At 45.4% G+C, this 21,948-nt stretch overlaps 1 protein-coding gene across 1 annotated transcript in view; it reads left to right on the forward strand.

Annotated features, from left to right (window-relative positions):
- The window catches only part of ADAM19 (ADAM metallopeptidase domain 19), a 95,375-nt gene that overhangs the window by 56,828 nt on the left and 16,599 nt on the right, over nucleotides 1-21,948 (forward strand). Inside the window, exons 8-16 of the mRNA XM_017856613.1 lie at nucleotides 2,327-2,431; nucleotides 2,849-2,946; nucleotides 4,803-4,874; nucleotides 8,787-8,953; nucleotides 11,111-11,195; nucleotides 12,450-12,589; nucleotides 14,624-14,801; nucleotides 17,968-18,057; nucleotides 20,549-20,744. Of these exons, the coding sequence (XP_017712102.1) occupies nucleotides 2,327-2,431; nucleotides 2,849-2,946; nucleotides 4,803-4,874; nucleotides 8,787-8,953; nucleotides 11,111-11,195; nucleotides 12,450-12,589; nucleotides 14,624-14,801; nucleotides 17,968-18,057; nucleotides 20,549-20,744 (1,131 nt within the window). The remainder of the gene's footprint in view (nucleotides 1-2,326; nucleotides 2,432-2,848; nucleotides 2,947-4,802; nucleotides 4,875-8,786; nucleotides 8,954-11,110; nucleotides 11,196-12,449; nucleotides 12,590-14,623; nucleotides 14,802-17,967; nucleotides 18,058-20,548; nucleotides 20,745-21,948) is intronic.

The following is a 21,948-nucleotide window of genomic DNA, read 5'->3' on the forward strand; positions in this document are numbered from 1 at the left end:
CCCCCCCCCCCCACACACAGCTAAGCCTCTCCTGGCTTGATACATCAATCACATAGAAAATCAAGACAGTTATCTGATTAACATTTCTTGAACTGGGTCTGAAGACCTTTAGGTTCTGGTGTTTATTCTTAGGAACCCATGAATTGTCCATGGAAATTCTAAAACTTTTTTTTTGTTTACAAAGATAATAAGTACATTCCTAGTCATCTAACTGAAAACTGTGTTCTTGCCCATGTGTGTGGGTCCATTTTTATAATCATGTCAAATGATGCCGAATGATGACCTAAAGCCATGGTCCCCAAAATGTGGTTCCCAGAGTGCCAGCGTCAGCAGCACCTGTGATCTTATATAAAATGCAAATTCTTGGGCCCTACCCCGACCTCCTGAATCCCAGACCGTCAGGGTGGGGTCCAGGAATCCATGTTTTAACAAGACCTCTGGGCGATTGGGTTGTACAGGCAAGTTTGAGAACCACTGACCTAAAGGCACAGCAGTTCAGCGCTTTAACACCATGTTCCTCAAATCAGACAGGTTCTAAGATTTGATGAACCCTCACCTGGCTTATCATAGATTTCATTTTTTCATCAATGATCTCTTGATTTTCTATTATGTGCCAAGCACCTGGATATATAGCTCTCAAGAAGACGTACCCTCCCCTGGCATCACAGAGTTTGCAGTACAGCACACAAACCTGTAGGTCCAAAGTGTGATAAACACTAAGATGGACCATTAGGAGGGATGAGAGTGCAGATAATGGGGGATTCAACATGGTTTTGGGAATTAGGGAAAGCTTCTCTGACACTGAAGCAGACACTTAAAGAGTGAGTTTAGGCCCCAGAGCCCATATTCGCCTAAATTAGCCAGATGTTACCTCCAATTCTCACTGTGTTTAGCGACTCCATCATATAAGTACTAAGCGCATCTTGTGTGCATTGGATGTCATTATGAGCTGAGCGCTCGCTGTGTTTGAGCAGGGCAGACACTGGCCTTGGTCTCTCCTGAGGATAGAGCCCATCGCTACTCCAGTCTGTCTGTATCCCATCCACATGGTTTAGCTACCGTCTCCCCAAAGAGCTCAGTCTAAGGCGCCTATATCTAGTCACATTTCCAAAGCACGTGTCCTGGCGGCAGGGCCTGGTAGTGTGGGGAGAGCACTAGGCTGCAGGCCATAAGGTCTTTGAGTGTTAGTCACTGGATGTTAGTTAGAGGCAGAAGGAGGTGGCTCTTGAAGCTGTCTTAAAAGACAAGGAGGAGTTAACTGGGCAGAGGAGTGGAGATGAAGGGCATTCCAGACCGAGGGAACATTGTGCTCTGCTTTGAAAAGCGTTTAGCTTTTAATTGATGTTGATATTGGTTTTCCAACAGCTGTGTGTGTGTGTGTGTGTCTCTATGTTTTCTGTTTCCTCTCCAAAGACTAGTGTGTGTATAGGATGGGGGAATAGTGTGGGGAGCAAAATTCAAAGCTGGTTTAAAAGCCAGCTGAGGCTCCAAAGTCATGGGAGGAGATAATTGACTCTGGCCTGCGCTGCACGACTGCCTGTAGTGGGAGGACTGGTGGAAGAAAACCAAGCCCCTCTGACTCTGGGACATTTTTCCATTTAAGCTCTGCATCTGTGATCATCTAATACAATGGTCTTGAGTCATTTCTTTCAGCTACAGAATCCTTTGGTTAGATGGCAGTTCCTGGGGATCCCAATACTTAAGCATATAGAGCCCAACTGCTCTAGTTTAAAGGTGGGGTGTTTCTCCCCTTCGGCCTTGCACTGTTCTCAGAGGAATTCTGTGCAGGTTTTAAAACCCACTGGGTGTGAATCTCCAGCAGCTGGAGAAGTGGGCAGCATGGTGGGAGGCAGGGATTAGGCATCTTCTGTCTCCTGACCTCCAGGGTCACAGCACACCCCCAGAGAAAAAGTGTCTGCTCAAGGTGCCTCCAGGACTCTGGTGTCACCTAGAGCCATCTTTGTCTTACAAAGGTGAGCATCTCAGCAACAGCCCTGGGTTCCCAGCAGGGCTGTGATTCATGCAGCCATGGTGGATAAGGGAATGTGCTCATTACTCAGAGTCCTGGGCACCCCTCCGCTGAAGGCTTTGAATGATTCATTTGAGGGACTGGGGTGGGGGTGTAACAGGCCAGGCTGGGTTCACAGGCTCACGAATCATCCCCTCTCCACCTCTCTCCATCCTCTGCAGACAGAAATATATTCTTGACAATTAATTAATTAATCTGAGAGGATGGGAAGGCAGGAAAGGGGAGGGCTGCTTTACCATGATTTATAACCTCCTGCCGAGACAGGACAGCCTTCACCTTGCGGCTCTGAATGCACAGGAGGAAGTGGAGACACAGATAGGGAGAGCAAGACACTGCTGCTGCCTAGAGAGAGAGTTGTCAGCAGTAAAAATGAGCAGGCAGCTCCACGCTCCCTGGTCCTAGGTGAGAGCTTCTAGTTTATTCATTCCCCAGGTGGAACGGAATCCAGGGCGGAATAAAGAGTAAGGTAGACTGTTGTAGGGGTACACGGGATAGCTGTAAACACAGGCCTGTAAAGGACTTCCATGATGCTGGCACAGTGCAGAGTGGCTGGGAAAGGATGGTGCTGCATGTGGTACTTGCTGTGTCACCCTAGAAAATGTAAGCTTGAGACAGTCCTTTCTTTAGATCAGGGGTCTGCAAACTATACCCCATGGTCACATCCAGCCTGTACTGTGTGTTTGAAAACAAAGTTTTACTGGAACACAGCCAGGCCCGTTGGTTTCTGTATTATCCAGGCCTGCTTCCGAGCCACCGCTGCACAGTTGAAGAGTTGTAGCAGAGACCATATGGCCACAAAGTCTAATCTGACCTTTGCAGAAAAGGTTTGCCGACTCCTTCTTCAGACTACTCTGGACAACAGAATTCACTCCTTAAATTATGGTGGTCTCATTGGGCAGTTCTTTGAAGAGAAGAAGGTTAATATTTTTTTGAAAGACAACGAAATTTGACCCTGATGTTCTAATAAATATTACTAAATGAATGGAAATGCTGCAATGCTGTCTGTGCTGAGCGACCAATTTAGAAACAGGAGACCTCTATAATGAGAAACTCCTGGATTAACACCTTGGAAAGGTCTAAGTTACAGTGTCTCACTGAATCTAACTCTAGAAAGCGGTGGTGACAGATTCTCTTCTGGTGAGTGGCAGTTTTAAGGAAGCCTGAGAATGTCCACAAGCTGTGCTGAAAGGGAAACGGTGGATTTCTTCCCTGTGTCAGGGCTGGGACACTCCTCTGGTCGAACAAATATCCCAGGGTGTTTTACTTGGCTGTTCTTGTTGTTTCTTGCTTAGATACTCTTGCAGGATAGAGTGGAGGAAGGACGTGAAGGTTCAGAATTGAAGTAACATGTACAGTGGGTACCCAAGATAAATTAGAGAGGACCCAGATTCTATGTAACAATGGCAGTGTACAGGACATGCCCATCATTTTCAAATTTAATTTGCAGTTGTAGCAGGTTTTCTCTTTACATCGTGAAGCTTTCCTTCATCACAGCTCAGAGAGATCTATTTTTTTGAGGGAGGAATGGTAAATAGAAGGTATTCACACTGAAATGTCCTCTTTCTGGTACCCATGGCAGATATTTAATGGAACACAGCTTTAAATATCTAATGGAACACAGCTTTCTTTCCTATGCTTGGTTAGAAATGTCTGATTGCAGCCGGGCATGGTGGCTCATGCCTGTAATCCTAGCACTTTGGGAGGCCGAGGCAGATGGATCACTTGAGGTCAGGAGTTTGAGACCAGCCTGACCAACATGGTGAAACCCCATCACTTCTAAAAACACAAAAATTAGCCGGGCTTGGTGGTGAGCACCTATAATCCCAGCTACTCAGGAGGCTAAGGCAGGAGAATCGCTTGAACCCGGGAGGCGGAGCTTGTGAGCCAAGATCGCACCACTGCACACCAGCCTGGGTGACAGAGCAAGACTCAGTCTCAAAAAAAAGAAAAAAAAAAAAAGAAATGTCTGATTGAATCGATGCAGTCTCAGAATTCTCCTCACTGTAGAAGGCACGGCCAGTGGATCTGAGTGGTGTGCAAGATGAAGCCTATTTGCCAGTGTCTTATGGTCCTCCTCATTAGCATTCATGCCATTCACATGGCCTCCTACTGTGGTTTTTCTGTGTGCATTTTCCAGGCAGGTTTTCTCAGACCATTTCAGTTGTATACTCCTTAAGTACAGGATCTGTCACTCAGGATCTGCCACAGTTATTTCTGGCCCTTTCTGTTTTAGCTGAAGCTCTTCTAGTCTAGGACGAAGAACTCACACTTCTCTGGGTCCTACATAGTGCTAAGTGCAATGCCTTGCCCATAGCAGGCATTCAGCAACAATTCGATCATTGTTGATTGACCACATGTAGGGAAGCCTCGTGAGATCTGGGTGATGGTGGCTTCATGTTGCGGTGATGACTGAGGTGAGGATTGGATCAGTCCTCCTAGGCCCCAGTGGGAGTTTGCCAGAGGCTTTGTAGTTTGAAGGGCAGGAGAATAAGATGTGCTTCAAGTGTTATAGGAAGGCAGTTCAACTCCATGCATAATTATTGCATGCCTACTGTATGTGCTGCACTGAGCTAGTAGCTATGGATACAAAGATAGATGTGACAGGTACTGCCCTCCATAAGCTCTTACTGTTGTGGGGAAGACAATTGCATAAAAATGACAGCTCATAGAAGACAGAAGAAAATAAGAGCAAATTCAAAGACAAGTAATGGGGCGCAGGAAGCATCCTGCGAGAGGTTCTGGGATCTCACATGGCTCTGCTTCTCCCATTTAGTTTCAGAAGAATCGACGAGACCAGGACGCCACCAAACACAAGCTCATAGAGATCGCCAACTATGTTGATAAGGTGAGACCAGGTGTGTACTTTGTGGGAAAGGTGCCAGGTGCCAGCACTTCCAAGGGCACTGGAGCAGCCTTCTGCTGGATTGGCTGCCCCAGCCATCTTCTGAAAGGGAATGAGCAGTGCCATAGAGGCCCAGGGCGGTCATGACAGAGCCCTGAACTACGTACCCTTAGGCAAGTAACTCATTTTCTTTGAGTCACATTTGTTTTCTTTTTTTTTTTTTTTTTGTTATTTTATTTTTCTGGTGGAATTTTAAAAAATGAAATCTTATGCCAATGTCTAGTATAAAAGTTAAATGAAAACAGACTGCTGTAAGCGGGAGCAGGGGTGAGGACCCAGAACACTGTCCTTCTGACCCCTTCCTCTTACCCCTGCAGTGGATCCCAAGCAGCTTGGGCATGGAAGAGCCCAGTTTAAGAATCCTTTAAGGTTCTTTAAGGTTCCTCCAGATACAAAGCCCAGGGATTCTCTGACTTAGGAGGGAATTGAGGTAGGTCAGGGTGGGAAAGACACACAGCCTTAAAAGTTGAGAAGTGGGCTGTTTGAGAAGTGGGTTGCTTGAGAAGTGGGTTGTCTGAGAAGTGACTTGCTTGGGGCTAATCTGTAAAGTCTCCATGTGTAAAACTATCCTGAAATTATGTCTTGCCTCTTATGAAGGATGTGCAAATGGTTAACTTTCCTAGGTCAGGACCTTTTACAAGATACTCTTGGGAAATACCTACATTTTTGAATTTTACTAGAATAGGCTGGTCTGGGACTTGGAAATACATTGTGTATAAGAAAGAGGATATTTGTTAGAGTACAAAATGCAGAATAGGTAACCTAGAATGACAGTAGCCTCTTGGTAGGCTAGAAGTATATAGTTTTTAAAAGTAGGTTTTAATGTGTTTGGGATCACAGGTCTCTTTGAGAATCTGGTAACGTTTATTGCACAATTTTAGAACACTCATAACATTGATGAAGCTTAACCTTGGTCCTGCTAGGGATTCATGAATTCCAGGCCTAAAAGGAAAATCATTTTTTCCTAAACACTAGAGAATATAGGAGATTACTTAAAATATTTTTTAGGGACTAATAGGCAAATATATTAGCGTTCTGAAGTCATGTGATGGCAGTTTCCATGCCCATGGTTTTTTTTTCTGCCCTAGATGGCTCTGGAAACACAGGTCAGTGGTCAGTGACAGGTGAAAGTCAAACACTGGTATTTCCTGGAAGGACAGACTCTAGGGACACAGTCCAGTCCTCTCTCTAGCTCCTGACTCACTCAAGAATAACATTTAAATAATCCTACAACCCAAACACTCAACATCTGGGAAAACATGGGAAGCTTGTTTCCCTGGGGAGAATATGGGAGGCCGACTCTGCTTTCACCCATGTGACATCCATTGTTTGGAGACCTGGCAGGTGGGGACTTGGCTGGGTATCCCCTCTGTGGGGTAGGTGATGGAACCAAGGGTGCTGGTGACAAGTGAAGGGAGAAGAGAGGCACCAGCAAGCCCCAGTCCTTACTGAAAGCCCTAAGCCTGGGTGGCCCATGCATCCTGTCTTGGCTCTCTCCTCGCGGCTGGTGTTAGTTGCTCCTGGCTGGTGAGGGAAGCCACGCCCACTTCTCTGGAGCTTGCTGACCCAGCTACTTGAACTGAACTATTGTTGAACTAAAACTGGAATGAATTGCACTCCTCTGCTGAATCATGAACCCAATCCAAAATGTTTTTCTGTAACTGTGAAAAAAAAGCCAAGTTTACTTCCTTCAGAAGCTCCCTAGGAAAGCAAATTCAAATTGGAATCTGAACCTTTTATTTTCTGTTAACGATTGAACTGGCACAAAACAGAAAAATCAAAATTTCCGTTGAAATAAACTGATATTTCACTGAATCTTGAGCCCATCTTGACCAGCGTTTTTTGGAGCAAGTGGCTTATCTGGATGTGTCGATACTGCAGCACGGAGGCAGTAAAGGGTCACACATAGGCTCTGAGGTTGTAATTTAGGCCTTCATCCTGGCTCCACTATCTTCTTGCGAGACTTTGGGCAAGTTCCTTAACTTCTCTAAGCCTCAGTGCCTAGTACATAAAAAGAGATGGTAAAATGTTGGTGCTATGGTTATTCTTTTTAGCTGGGGCAGTACCTACCAATTTTGGATTAAGATGGTATCTTCTGCTCATACGAACTCTCCATACATGGGGCTTTTTATTAAGTCACGGGCTCAGTATTTGTAGGGTGGACCCATCAAAAAACCTGTTGCACTCACACCTTCCAGTGGTTTAGTTTTAAAGAAAACCCTCCTCCTGCTTATATTTGTATGAGATGAAAGATGCCAGACCATAAAGGTTAGATGCAGCTCTAGCCTCGAGGAAGTTGAGTCAGATCTTGCGTGTAGAATTTCAAGATCTCTGGTTTGCACAAAACCCTGAAGATTACCAACAACCTCTGTAGTCTATTGCTTGCAACTTGCTTATTCCATCCTTGACAAAACCTGAGACTATCCAGGGATGGGGAAGAAAATTTGAAGAATAAGCATATCTATGCACTTTTATGTTGTTTATACTCATTTACTTCCAAAATGAGTGGGAGACATTTTATAATAAAATATCCATGTATTAATATAATTTGGTATATCCATACAAAAGAATATTATTCAGCAATAAAGAGAAATCACAAATGATACAGTCTACCACATGATACATCTCAAAAACATTATGGTAAGTGAGAGAAGCCAGATACACAAAACCGCATATTGTAAAACAAATGTCCAGAAAAGGCAGAATAAAAACAAAGTAGATGCATGGTTGCCTGGGACTGAGGGTGAGAATGGGAAATGACTGTAAACAGACATGAGGGATTTTACTGATGTGATGAAAATATTCTAAAACTGGATGATGGTGATGGCTTTATTTTATTTTTATTTTTTTGAGATGGAGTTTCACTCTTGTTGCCCAGGCTGGAGTGCAATGGCACAATCTCGGCTTACCACAACCTCCACCTCCCAGGTTCAAGTGATTCTCTTGCTTCAGCCTCCTGAGTAGCTGGGATTACAGGCATGCACTAGCTAATTTTGTATTTTTAGTAGAGACGGGGTTTCTCCATGTTGGTCAGGCTGGTCTCAAACTCCTGACCTCAGGTGATCTGCCCGCCTCAGCCTCCCAAATTGCTGGGATTACAGGTATAAGCCACCACGCTTGGCTGGTGATGGCTTTAAAACTTGGTAAATTTACCAAAAAAGTATTGAGCCGTACACCTAAAATAGGTGGGTATTATGGTATGCAAATTATACCTCAATGAAACGGTTTTTAAAAATCCATATACAAGAGAACTTTTTAGATACCCATAAGAAAGATAAGGCCCATGTAAGGAATTGGGAGAAAAAATGGTACCAGACAACCTGGCCAAGGGCACTGATTACAGAAGACAGCAAAGCTCAACTCTGAGCTATCTCATGCCCAGCTTTGTTTGAAAGCCTTCTTCCTATTTTAAAATGAAATGTATGTTCCTGTCTCTTTTACCTATTGACCTAAGCCCTACTTGAAAATCATGCAGAACAACGCTAACCCTTTTTCCACATGATAGACATATTCATATCTGAAAGCAATTTTATCTCTTATCTCAGTCATCTCTAAGCAAAGTTACCGCAGTTCTGCCACCAGAATGTCCTGCTCTCTCTCAGGACCTCATTTTCCCTTTCTAAAAAATGTCAATAACACCAGTTGCCTCCTTCCATTGGAGCCATGGGCAGAAGAGAAATCTGGTATCTGTGCTCTGAGTTCTTAGGTTGAGAAGGGGCTTTTTTTTAAAAATTTATTTTTATTTTTTAGTTTTAGTTTTTTTCTTTCTAATCTCAAGCTCCCACAGAATGAAAGGAAGGGGCTTTTAAATACCAGGTGGTTTGACACATACCGTGTTATTCTGTGTCCTTTCAGTTTTACCGATCCTTGAACATCCGGATTGCTCTCGTGGGCTTGGAAGTGTGGACTCACGGGAACATGTGTGAAGTTTCAGAGAATCCATACTCTACCCTCTGGTCCTTTCTCAGTTGGAGGCGCAAGCTGCTTGCCCAGAAGTACCATGACAACGCCCAATTAATCACGTAAATAGCCTTTTTCCATATGTTGTGTTGTCCTTGGCTGCAAAGCCTCTGCCCACCGTGCGCATGCTCAGAGTTTGCCCCATGGGGAGTGTTGGTTGTACAAGGCCATTCTGACTCCCTGCTCCAGAGAATCAGGCATTTCCTAAACATGCCCTCTGTACCCAGCATACCCCAGAAAATGTTTAAAAGCCTGAGTCACATTAGTCCTAAGACGTGTTTACAGTCTAATGGGAAAATTAGACTTACCATATTCCATTGAGCATCTGAAATAATTGTATATATATTTGGGAAGGGACTGACTGTTGGTCAGGTCTTAGACTTTCTAAGAGGCTCGTCTCAATCTTCCTGGCACTTTGTTCTAATACATGAGCTGATCTCCCAACACAGGCACAGGAGAGGAGGTTCCTTGTGTTGTCCTTCACTTGGTACCCAAGGGACACAGGGCTGAGTGCCTGAGAGAGTTGAAGTGCTAGACAGTGCAGGAACTGAGGGTTTGGCTGGAGGGAGACACTGAGGAGGGATTGTGCTAGATTTTCATCAGCCCCAGAGAGACAGTGATGGGGGTCACATGTGACTGTTCCCCAGGGTGATTATTTGGTATTTATTAGTGTTGACTTCTGAAGGTATTTTGAGGCAGTTACAACAAAAGGCATATAGATAATAAAACCATTTGTCTTCCTCTTCTTCTTTTTTGAGAGAGAGTTTCCCTCTGTTGCCCAGGCTAGAGTGCAGTAGCACCATCTCGGCTCATTGCAACCTCTGCCTCCCAGGCTCAAGCAATTCTAGTGCCTCAGCCTCCCAAGTAGCTGGGATTGGAGGCATGCACCACCAAGCCCGGCCAATTTTTTTATTTTTAATAGAGACAGGATTTCACCATGTTGGCCAAGCTGGTCTTGAACTCCTGGCCTCAAGTGATCCGCCCGCCTCGGCCTCCCAAAGCGCTGGGATTATAGGCGTGAGTCACACATGCCTGGCCTTAAAACCGTTTTTCTTCTGTTCCCTAAATATAGCTGAGTCAATAATCATTTAAACCTTGGCTTATCCTTTTAAAGAAACTGGGAAAAATAACTGTGCCAAAACCTGGGCTGTGAACAGTTACTTCATGACAATACATTTGCCTAGGAAGAGTCTTTGGTTATTAGAACTTTTGGCCTGAACTTTGGAACATTTAGAAAATAACTAGTAGAACTTCATATCAATTTGCATAGATTTTGCATATTTCTTTGCAGATTGTTTCTCTGAAGATATATAACATGTGTTACATACCTACTATGTGTGACATTCTGTGCGAGGTTCTACTGATCCCAAAATAGTTAAGATAGTCTTGCTGTCAAAGATATCATGGTCTAGATAAGAAGACAAACATGAAGATAAGTACCACATAATGAATTTCCACATAGATTCTTTAAATATATTACATGTTTGTGGCATGCACAGAAGCACTGGTAGTTTTTTTTTTTTTCTTCTCCCCTACCCTGGATGTATGTAACTGAAAGAAGGATATATTCAACTGGGGAAAATGCAGCTTGCTGCTGGCAGATTAGGATCCCATTGCAAAACAAAGGCAGAAACAGCTCATTGTTGCATCCAGCTGCACTTTGTGAGGCTCCTGATGGGACACAGCTGTTTCCTTGGCCCCTGAGTATGTGGGAATGAAGCATCATCAGCCCCACAGCTGCTGCCCCGATGCCCCCACCCCTACCCCGTGGGACTCACACCACAGAGCCAGGGATAAGGCATTGGATCCCGGCAAATGGTGGAAGTGGGCATGATTCACTTCAGCATCAGAATCTGTGCCACCCTTCCATCATCCTCTCCCTCTGACCTTTTCCTGTGCAGCAGGAATGCGATGCAGATTTGCAAACCCTGCCCATTTCCTTCCAAAGAATCGGTTATGGGTATATTGTGGGGGATAAACGACCTTTCTCTCTCTCTTTGTGTTTCTCTGGAGTCATGAGGGAGTAGGTGAGAGGAAGTGAGAGGTGTGGTGAGCTGGAAGTTGTCCAGTTGGCCTGGTTACAACAGCTTCTACCCTTGGGAATGACCTGGGAAAGTCAACGGGACTAAGGAACCCTGGGATAGCCACCTACTCCCGGGCACATTGGAACAGCCCTCTCAGTCCCCTCCCAGGTCACCCTCTCTCCTTGCCTCCTGCAGGGGCATGTCCTTCCACGGCACCACCATCGGCCTGGCCCCCCTCATGGCCATGTGCTCTGTGTACCAGTCTGGAGGAGTCAACATGGTGAGTCTCAGCCCATGTGTGTGTGCTGCAGAAGGCTCTGAACTGCCTTACAAGACCAGAGGTCATCTTTTGAAAAAAAAAGTTGATATTTATTATTGTAGCAGAAAAAGCTTTGATATCAGGAAGGGCAATTGTTTAAAACGAAGTCATTAAGTTCTAAGAGATGGAGGTACCCAAGGGTGAATTTTCATTTATTATAGTTCATTCTGTATCTCCAAGCTCAGGAACCCTGAAGAGATTACGTGCATTCATCACTAGATCTCATATGTTCCAAACCAGGGACTGGAAAATAGTAAAAAAGTAGAGGTTAAAAATGTTTTTATTCCAGGTCGTGTGCTGCTATATATGTCATTAAGAAACAAGAACCTGTCTCAAAGTCATGGTTAGGAAATTACTGCCTTCTTTTGAAATTCACTCTGACTTCATGAGACTATTTGTTTTGACTCTGTATTTCTAACCTGTGAAGTGCGTATTGAGGAAGACTTCTCTCCATCTATTTGTCTGTCCCTCTATCCATTATGTATTTATTGACAAAGTAGCATAATGGCCAAAACCACAGGCTCTAGGGTCTGAGCCTGTTGGGTTCAAAGAACAGCTGTGTGATTTTGGGGGAGTTAATGAGTGTCCTCAGCTGTAAAGAAACATAGTTTTACAGTTGATAGTCATAGGATAAGAATGGGAATTAAATGAAATAATGCAGGAAACACACATCCATGTTTAGTAAATCTTTCTGCTGCTTCTTTCCTGCTGGGTTTTTTTCCTCTTGATTTCTTTAGCTTTTGCGTCTGATAATTACATACCAGACAGTACACCAAGTGCTGTGCCTGGAGTGTATCTGTCTTGTGTGGCTCTCTCAGGAAACACTAAGCCAAGTACACCCTATGTTTGAATCAAGGTGGTGTTTTCTATGTTGATTCCCTTATGTCTGGAGAGGGATATATGTTCAGAAGAAGAATGGGGAAACATCTTCCTCTTATTTATTCAGAAAGCATTTATTGGTCTGGAAGTTCATCAGTAGGTCAGTTGTGGTCTGCAACCTTGGAGAACTCAGAAACACGGACTTTTAAACATTTGATTTCTGCCTAGTGACAGCAGATTCAGCCTTGCTGTCAGAGGCACATATAGAGAGTCTGTATGCTCAGTGACAGTGGAATTGGTGGAGACCTGCAAGACTTGGCTAAGGATAAGGCAGGGATAGGGGGCAGAGGCGGATCTGTCCCCTGGACCTTGACCTCAACTCTGTCTTCTGAGCAGGACCACTCCGAGAATGCCATTGGCGTGGCTGCCACCATGGCCCATGAGATGGGCCACAACTTTGGCATGACTCATGATTCTGCGGATTGCTGCTCGGCCAGTGCGGCTGACGGTGGGTGCATCATGGCAGCTGCCACCGGGTGAGTCGAACAGGAAGAGGGAGGATGGGGAGGAGGGTGGGCACACCTGGACAGTGTGACACACGGGTTCCTCCCAGCTGGTCCCACTGAGACTCCCTTAAACTTCTGATGGAGCCAAAAAAATGTGGTTTTTACAACAAAGAAATTGAGAAAAGACCAAGGCAAATGTGTGGCAAGAACTTAACTTTCCAGCAGAAGGTTTGGTGCTGGTGTAACCCTAAATTTACTTAATTTCTGTTTTAAGGGGTTGAGTTATAAATTGGCTTGGCCATATGTGTCTTTTTAATTTCATGAAGTTTTGCTGAGGACACATTTTGATCATAGCCACAACCCTTAATTCTTCTATCCCAAGAGAGTTGAATCAGTGCTGTTTCAATTCCAGCCTTCACTGAAAGCTCAGATGTAACAGAACAAGTTGAAGAAGAGGGCCATCCACACACCCTACAGTGACTTCTCAGGGAATTTGCCGGCTGCATTACCCATGAGGAACAGGGCGAGGCAGCTGCATCTCCCTGTGGTCTTGAGGGATTTTTAAAACCAGAGCCTTTGAAGAAAATTAGGGAGTTTCTTCAAAGGACTTGTCTTCTAGCATGTGGACTCAGGCAGCACAAATCTTTGGGTTCTTCTAGGCTCCTTGGAAGGCATCACAATAGGATCTTGTGTTCTTTCACCCCAAACCATTAGGGCCTGCTTATGATTCTTTCTTGGAGAATGGTGTTTCAATGTCTTCAAGAAACAATGCAGCTTTCTTGGACCTCTGGTGTTAATTTTTAAAAATTACTTCTCAGCTGTGACATAGAAAGGATGATGTTGACTGGGTGCAGTAGCTCACGCCTGTAATTCCAGCACTTTGTGAGGCTGAGGTGGGCAGTTCACCTGAGGTCAGGAGTTTGAGACCAGCCTCGCCAACATGGTGAAACCCTGTTTCTACTAAAAATACAAAAATTAGCTGGGCGTGGTGGCACACGCCTGTGGTCCCAGCTACTAGGGAGGCTGAGGCAGGAGAATCACTTGAACTCAGGAGGTGAAGGTTGCAGTGAGCCAAAATTGTGCCACTGCACTCCAGCCTCCAGCCTGGGCAATAGAGCAAGACTTTGTCTCAAAACAACAACAACAAAAGAATGAGGCAGGATACAACTTCAGAGTCGTGCCTGGATCCCTATAAGCTCATGGTTAAGCCCACCCCTTTCTCTCTCAATCTGAAAAACATACCTGAAGACAAATGATTGAGAGTTATATTGATTACTACTCCACTTCATTTTTAAATTATTCACAAATTTGGGTAGTTTAACAATTATTAGTAACAAATTCCTTGTAGCATACCTTCCCATTGAAGGAAAATCTCTAATTTCTTGGAGGGTTTAACCTTTAATTGGTTTAGAGAAGTGGGAGCAGGATAACTCTCCTTTTGTAGACCCAGATGGTTGTACTTTTTGTCCTTCTCACCAATAGTGGGACCCAGGACCTTCCATGCTCCTGTGATAAAGAGCATGCGTTTATGAGTTGGCTGGTTGAGTTTGGAGTGCTCTTGGCATCCTTGGAACAGCGATGAGATCACTGGCCCAGAAAAAAATAAAACTTACGATCTTGGCCTGTTTTTGGCCTGGTCCTCTGTTGCAAGAGAATATTCACCTGATATCAGCTTCAGCAAAAGTTTAGGTTGACTGGTGTTTTCTTCAGCACTAAGGCTTAGGAGACCTATTGTAACACACTCATCAAACCTTTTACTTACTGCAATCCCCTCATTCAATGGGCAGAAATTGCTACTCCTGATTCTCAAATGCTTCCTCCATGCAGAGTGAGAAAAATAAAATGCTATGGGATGGTTAATATCTCATCACTATGGATGAAAGAATTCTAAATTAATATATCGGTAAATGTTCTAAGGGGCAAGAATGTATGTGTGTGAGACAATGGGGGTCTGATCCCAGGTGGAGTCAGCCCCACGGGTAGCAGGAGTGATGGCAGGAGTGACACCTGCCTGACTGCTGGATGCTTAGACTCCCCACTAATTCCCACCTTGTCCTCTGCCAGGCACCCCTTTCCCAAAGTGTTCAATGGATGCAACAGGAGGGAGCTGGACAGATATCTGCAGTCAGGTGGTGGAATGTGTCTCTCCAACATGCCAGATACCAGGACGCTGTATGGAGGCCGGAGGTGTGGGAATGGGTACCTGGAAGATGGGGAAGAGTGTGACTGTGGAGAAGAAGAGGTGAGGGGTCACAATGGTGCTAGAGGGAGGGGAAGAATTTGCATTGGTTTCAAAGCTCAAGGTCAAAAAAGAACACAGTTGAAAATTTCTTAGTCACAGGCATTTCCTACACGTAACTATCCAATACCCCATGACAAATCGGATACGGAGAAGAAGCCTTCCAGATGGAGTGTTTCTGCTACCTCTCCCAGTTTGTGGCCAGCCTTGCTAGCGTCCAAGATCAGTTCTTCTTGTAAATGTCTGGTCTAACCAGAAACCACAATCGCGTGGCATGTTGACTCTCTTCTTCAGTGGAGCTGCACATGCCTGCTTGGCCCTCCAGCTGCACGGAATTTATTCTGGAGGCCACACAGCTGGATATTTGGGTTTGAACAGGGGCCTTATGAGGATGCTTAAAATAACAAGCTTGTGCTGTTTAGGCTGGAGGAGGAATGATGGAAAGGGGATGTAGGAAGTGCTGTCAAGTCTCGAAAGGGCTGCTAGAAGGAAGAAGGGGCAGAACTGTTTATGTGTAAACTCTCTCCTTCCTTCTGATCTTCACAGTGAGTGTGCAGGGCACACGGCAGAGCCTGGTCATTTTTAACAAATGCGTGTGGTTCTGCAGAAAGCAGAACTGGATTGTTTCGTCTCTGTTTTTTGAAGGCTGAAAATATGTATGTTTATACATGCATAACAATTTGGGTTAGATAACAAGTAACAGTAAATTATGGGGGTGAGACTGACGTTCTTTATAAATGGGAAAAAAAAATGATTTTATGGCCTTCTCTCTCTCACTCTGTTGCCCAGGCTGGAGTGCAGTGACATGATCTCTGCTCACTGCAACCTCCACCTCCAGAGTTCAAGTGATTCTCCTGCCTCAGCCTTCTGCGTAGTTGGGAATACAGGTGTGCACCACCACACCTGGTTAATTTTTTTGTGTGTGCTTTTAGTAGAGACAGGGTTTTGCTACATTGGCCAGACTGGTCTCAAACTCCTGACCTCAGATGATCCACCCGCCTCGGCCTCCCAACGCGCTGGGATTACAGGCGTGAGCCACTGCACTCTGCCTGAGACCTCTATGATGTGATTTTCTTTTTTTAGTGTCAGCATGTCACTTTCAGAATAAAACAAGAACTAGTCAAGGATGCCACCCCCACCACCATGAGCCCAGAGAGATCAACCCAGACTCATCAGAAAGAAGGGAGTGGTAGGAACATGGAGGGCCCATTGGGGTTGAGGAATGGCCTGAGAGTGGGCGTGGCCAGTTGGCTTAGGTTCTGAGCAGCTGCTCATTCTACAGACACAATGAGTGTGGGCTACTGTGTCTAGTCCTGGGGTTAGGATGAATGGCAAAAATGACATAGTTCTGTGCTTGGGGAGCTGATAGACTAGTGGGAGAAACACATATTGAAATAATTGCGAAAGAATATACGTACAGTCCATGGCAAGTGCTAGGAAGACAAATGACACAGTGCTCTGAACATATATAATGTGAGGGGGAACCTCCTTGCTTGTGTGGGAGGTGACCGTGGAGCCCATATCTGAAGGCTGCATTAGGAGTTAGTGAGGCACGCAGGAGGGAAGGCACATTTCAGGTGGAAGGGGAGCATGTGCCTTCGTGGGAAGAAATATGGTACATTAGGAAGGCAGGAATACAGGTCTTCCTGGAGCCCAACATGGTGGGAGATTAATGGGAGGAAAGTGTTCTGTTCGTTTTCTTAGGGGAAACAGGTGGACAGGTGTCTGTGGTCAGGGGATGGGATGTGGCTCTCCAATATGCTAGAGCCCTGGACAGTTAGGGGTATAAGGTTGATAAACATGAGGCAGGCCTCAGGCAGTCCTGACTTGAATTCGGCAGGTGTGTCCCTCGGCCAGCTACTGGACTTGCCTGAGCCGCAGCGTCCCCGTCTGTGGAGTGGGGACAAGGCTGCCTCCTAAGGCAGTGGTGGAGAGATGTGTGGAGCCCCACACACTCTTCATCAATGGCTGGTGGATTGGCCTGTGAATACTGTAAGAGTGTGATGAGGACACTCAGGGTCACTGGAGCGCCTCATCATCTTTTAAAAATCTCAGGCTGGGGGTCAGGAAGCAAGAGAGGAGAGCAAGGAACGCTTGGGCCTTTCTGTTCAAGAAAGGTCCAGGCCAGGAAGAGCTTAGGAAGAGAAGCAGATGGAGAAAAAAGTCTAAGGAAATAGGCCCAGGAGTTGACATAAACTGTTCGGAGAGGTTGTTCCAGCAGCCTCTTGCACCAGCAGCCCCTTTTCATTAGATAAGAAAGACTAGGAGGGTTGGGGGCAGGAGGGCACCCATGAAAGACAGGGTGTCTGGATATTCTACTGGGGATTAGAAAAACAAATCATAAAATTTCCATGTACTATGCTAAAAAGTCAATTTTAGAAGAATACATGGTTACAGGGAGAAATATGCATGTTATATTAAGTAAAAAGCACTGTGGATACTATGATTTTGTAAGGTAAGTATAAATATATATGTATGTGTGTAGAAAATGCCTGGGAAAATATTCATACTCAAAATGTAGCTGTGTCCTAGCCGGGCATGGTGGCGTGTGCCTGTGGTCCCAGCTACTTGGGAGGCTGTGGCACGAGAATTGCTTGAACCCAGGAGGAGAAGGTTGTAGACCGTCTCAAAAAAAGATGTAGCTGTGTCCAAGTCATGTTACTAATGATTGTGCATATATATGGTTCTTGTGATAAGTACACATTAGCTTAGTGACAAAACTGTCACATGATTTTTGAGGGCAAAAGTTTCTAGGCCAGGTGCAGTGGCTCATGCCTGTAATCCCAGCACTTTGGGAGGCCGAGGCAGGCAGATCACTTGAGGTCAGGAGTTTGAAACCAGCCTGGCCAACATGACGAAACCCAATCTCTACTGAAAATACAAAAATTAGCCAGGCATGGTGGCATGCGCCTGTGGTCCCAGTTACTTCGGAGACTGAGGCAGGAGAATCGCTTGAACCCAGGAAGCAGAGGTTGCAGTGAGCCGAGATATATTGCATCACTGCACTGCAGCCTGGGTGACAGAGTGAGACTCCGTCGCAAAAAAAAAAAAAAAGAGAGAGAGAGTTGCTAGAGAGCTGGGGTTCCAGGGGTGTGTGGGCAAGGGTGGGGAAAATGTTGGGGGTGGTGAATGCCCTCCCCAACTCACATCCACCCCACTGCCTCCCCAGGAATGTAACAACCCCTGCTGCAATGCCTCTAATTGCACCCTGAGGCCAGGGGCGGAGTGTGCTCATGGCTCCTGCTGCCACCAGTGTAAGGTAAGTGGCCCTTTCCTCCATGCCTTGGGCCCTGGCCTGACAGTGAGACAACAGGACTGCTCTGCTGGGGTGGATGGCTGGGGATTTGCCTCCATCCTGGAGGAGTGATGGCAACAGAGTTTCAGAAACATGGAGCAGGAAAGGTGCCTTGAATAAAATTTACTATTCCTATACTGGGCCTCATGAATTCAGATCATCCCAGAGGAGGGTGGCACCTCTTTGGAAATGGTAGTTATTTTTCTTTTTCAAAGAAGTATCTGGAGAGAGTGGGCTTGATTTTACTGAGCTCATAAACAACAATAATTATCATAATTTGTATTGACATTGATGAACCTCTCAGTAGATGCCAGGCACTGTGCTGAGAATTTTATGTACGTTATCTCATTCTCTCCTCACAAAAACCCCATAAAATATATGTGATTATCCTCATTTTAAGATGTGGAAACTAGGGCTTATAGGGGATAAGAGGTTTATCTGGAATCAGGCAGTCAGGAAGAGACTGAATCCAGCTTTCCCTGACTCTGGTGCCCACATTCCTAATACTGATGTGGGAGATAAATCATCTATTACTGCTAGTGTTACTGTAGAACCACAATCTCTCTTGCACAATTCTGAAATTAAGAGAGTTCTAAAAGCTGGGAAAAAAATGTAAACACATTTGGTGGCAAAACTTGACCTGAATTGACATGAGACGAATTGTAGTCTTTTTTAAAAAAATCACTCCTAAAGTAAATATTTATATTGCATTACAGAAATATTAATATGTTTGATCAGAAGGTGTTATCCCCGGCCTTGCTGGGGGGGTTATGTAATATGTAGTTACATGTGCAGACATATGTAATTATCCTTATCCATGTATATATATATATACACACACACATGTATAATTATATATGTACACACATGTACATATGGACCTACGCATTACAATATCTGCTTTCTAAATCTGAAAAGGCTGAACCCCATCTGGCCCCAACATTTTAGGCAGGAACTGTGGGCCTAGGCTTCTGTCCGGCACTTGCTCAATACTTGTTAGGGGCCAGATACCATTCACATACTTCGTTCTAACTCATGTTTAATCACCCATGAGTGGGTTATTATCCTGAGTTGTGGGTGAGTGAGCACACACAGGTTAGACAGTAGGTGCCCAAGGCCCCGCTGCTGGTTAAGAAGCGGGGATTTGTGCCCAGGCAGGCTGGCTCTGGGGCGGGTCCTCTTTGCCTCCACCTGCCTCTGGGTGGCAGAGGTGTGTCCTGTAGCCTCCTCCTGCATACACCACCCTGCCCACACTTGCAACTGGGCATCCACTCTCAGCAAGCTACTCGGCTGGCCCAGTCTCGGCCTGAGAGTGGCCAGTGGAGAAGCCTGTCTGCCTTCTCTCCTGGGAGGACCCTGTGGGTGTGGGGAGTGGCCCAGGAGCAGGGGAGGGGGTCTGTTCTCAGTCACAGGTTTCCTTGCCTGGCTCTCGGAATTTGCATGGCATCTGGTTTGGCTGTGCATCCCCCAGGGAGGCTGTGCTGGGTCAAGTTCTTCCAGTTTTGGCCCAAGACCTAAGCATAAGCATGGAGTGGACCCCTTCATTCCACACAAGAATTTCAGTTTGAGCCTCAGAAAGGATTTCCTGGTGTCCGAGACTGACTTCAAACCCTGGCTGTGTGACTTGGGGCAACCTATTAACTCTCTGAGCCTAGGTTCTTTATTTGTAAAATGGGAAGAGTATTAGTAACACCGACTACCCAGGGAGGCTGTAAGACTCTTCGCCCGTTGCCCCAGGTGTGCTGTTGATCAACTTTTCATCTGCAAAGTGGGGCAAATAGCAGTATCTATCCCATGGAAACTGTGAGGATCCCACGAGATACATGTATGTCACACAGTCAGCCCAGTGCCTGGTTCCACAGTGGGGATGTATTATTGCTGAGGTGCTTTGTAAACTCACAGATGCTATGTGAATGCTAGGGGGGTGTGTGTGTGTGTGTGTGTGTGTGTGTGTGTGTGTGTGTATGTGTGTGTGTTAGTGGGCCTGGCTCCTCTGCCACTTACTATGAGTCTTTGGATGCATCATGTAACCTCTTTAAGCCTACAGATTTTATCTTCTGCAGAAGAAATAATTATATTACACAGGACTGTCATGAAAACTAAATGAAGTCATATTTATACTGGATACTGAAGTGGGAACTGCCGAAAAGTAGCTGCTATTACTAAAGCATGTAGGAAACTGTAAATTATTGTATAGGTATTGTTTCTTGCTTCCTTCTTAAGGCTTCTATGAAGAGAAAGTGAGTTAGCGTTTCTGAAAACACCTTTAAATTCTGTCAGTATTCACATGAGAAGGCTGAAGATGGTTTGGGCTAATGAGGTCATGTAAAAAGTGCTGTAAAATCATGGTAATGGAAAATTCTGTTCTTTGAGAGTGATCCTTATGAGCCCTTGGGCAATAGAGTTGAGGGCGGAGAGGAGATTGACTGTGTTTTCCTCTCATTCCTTGGCTCAGCTGCTGGCTCCTGGGACCCTGTGCCGTGAGCAGGCCCGGCAGTGTGACCTCCCAGAGTTCTGTACGGGCAAGTCTCCCCACTGCCCCACCAACTTCTACCAGATGGATGGTACCCCCTGTGAGGGTGGCCAGGCCTACTGCTACAACGGCATGTGCCTCACCTACCAGGAGCAGTGCCAGCAGCTATGGGGACCCGGTAAGGCTCTCCTGGGGAGCACGGCTCTCCCCAGCCCCCCACTTCCCAGCCAGCTCCCCTGGCCCTCAGGGGAGTTTGGAATCTTGGCTTCAAATGGCACCTCTAGATACTACCTCTTTCATCCCCTTGACTCAGGGTAGATGTTCAGGGAGAACCAGAGGACAGTGTTCCTTCCTGGTACCTTGATGCTTTTATTTCTCAGAGTGAACAAACGAATAAGAGTAATCCAAAAGAAAAATGAGGAGAGGATGGAGACAGAGAAGCAAATGCAAATGGCCTTTAAAGCTATGAAAAGACGTTTAACCTCAGTCATATTAAGGGAAAGCAAAGTATAATTATGATGAGATGAGATTTTTCATATATCAGATTGCAAAGACTGAAAGTTAAGATAATAATGATATAACAATAATAATAATGATGGAGCGTTGTGGAGGGTGTGAAGAAACAGGTAGATACAACCACTATGGAAAGCAATTTGGAGATATACTTAGAAATGCAGCTAACACTTGCACATGTATGTGAGGATATATTTACTATGATGTTTACTGCATCATTGTTAGCCATAGCAACAACAACCTATATGTCCTTCAGTAGGGACCAATTAAATTAATTATGGTACATTCATATAACGCAATGCTTTATGGCTAAATAAGGAGACAGGCCCATATTTACTGAATAAAATCATCTTCCACAAAAAATAAAGTGAAAATTGCAAGGTGTAGAACAGTGAATAAAATCTGCTTTCAAGCCAGATTTGGTGGCTGGCACCTGTAATCCCAGCTACTCAGGAGGCTGAGGTGGGAGGATGGCTTGAGCCCAGGAGTTTGAGGCTGCAGTGAGCCACTCCACTCTAGGACTCCAGCCCAAGTGACAGAGTGACGTACCATCTCAAAAAAAAAAAAAAAAAAGGCCGGGGACAGTGGCTCTTGCCTATAATCCTAGTACTTTGGGAGGCCGAGGCAGGTGGATCACCTGAGGTCAGGAGTTCAAGACCAGCCTGGCCAATGTGGTGAAACGCTGTAACTGCTAAAAATACAAAAATTAGCCAGGTGTGGTGGTGGATGCCTGTAATCCCAGCTACTCGAGAGGCTAAGATAGGAGAATCCCTTGAACCGGGGAGGCAGAGGTTGCAGTGAGCTAAGATCATGCCACTGCACTCCAGCCTGGGCCACAGAGTGAGACTGTGTCTCAAACAACAACAACA

This window comes from Rhinopithecus bieti, unplaced genomic scaffold (genome assembly GCF_001698545.2).
Source record: "Rhinopithecus bieti isolate Rb0 unplaced genomic scaffold, ASM169854v2 scaffold_2915, whole genome shotgun sequence".
In the NCBI taxonomy this organism is placed as follows: Eukaryota; Metazoa; Chordata; class Mammalia; order Primates; family Cercopithecidae; genus Rhinopithecus; species Rhinopithecus bieti.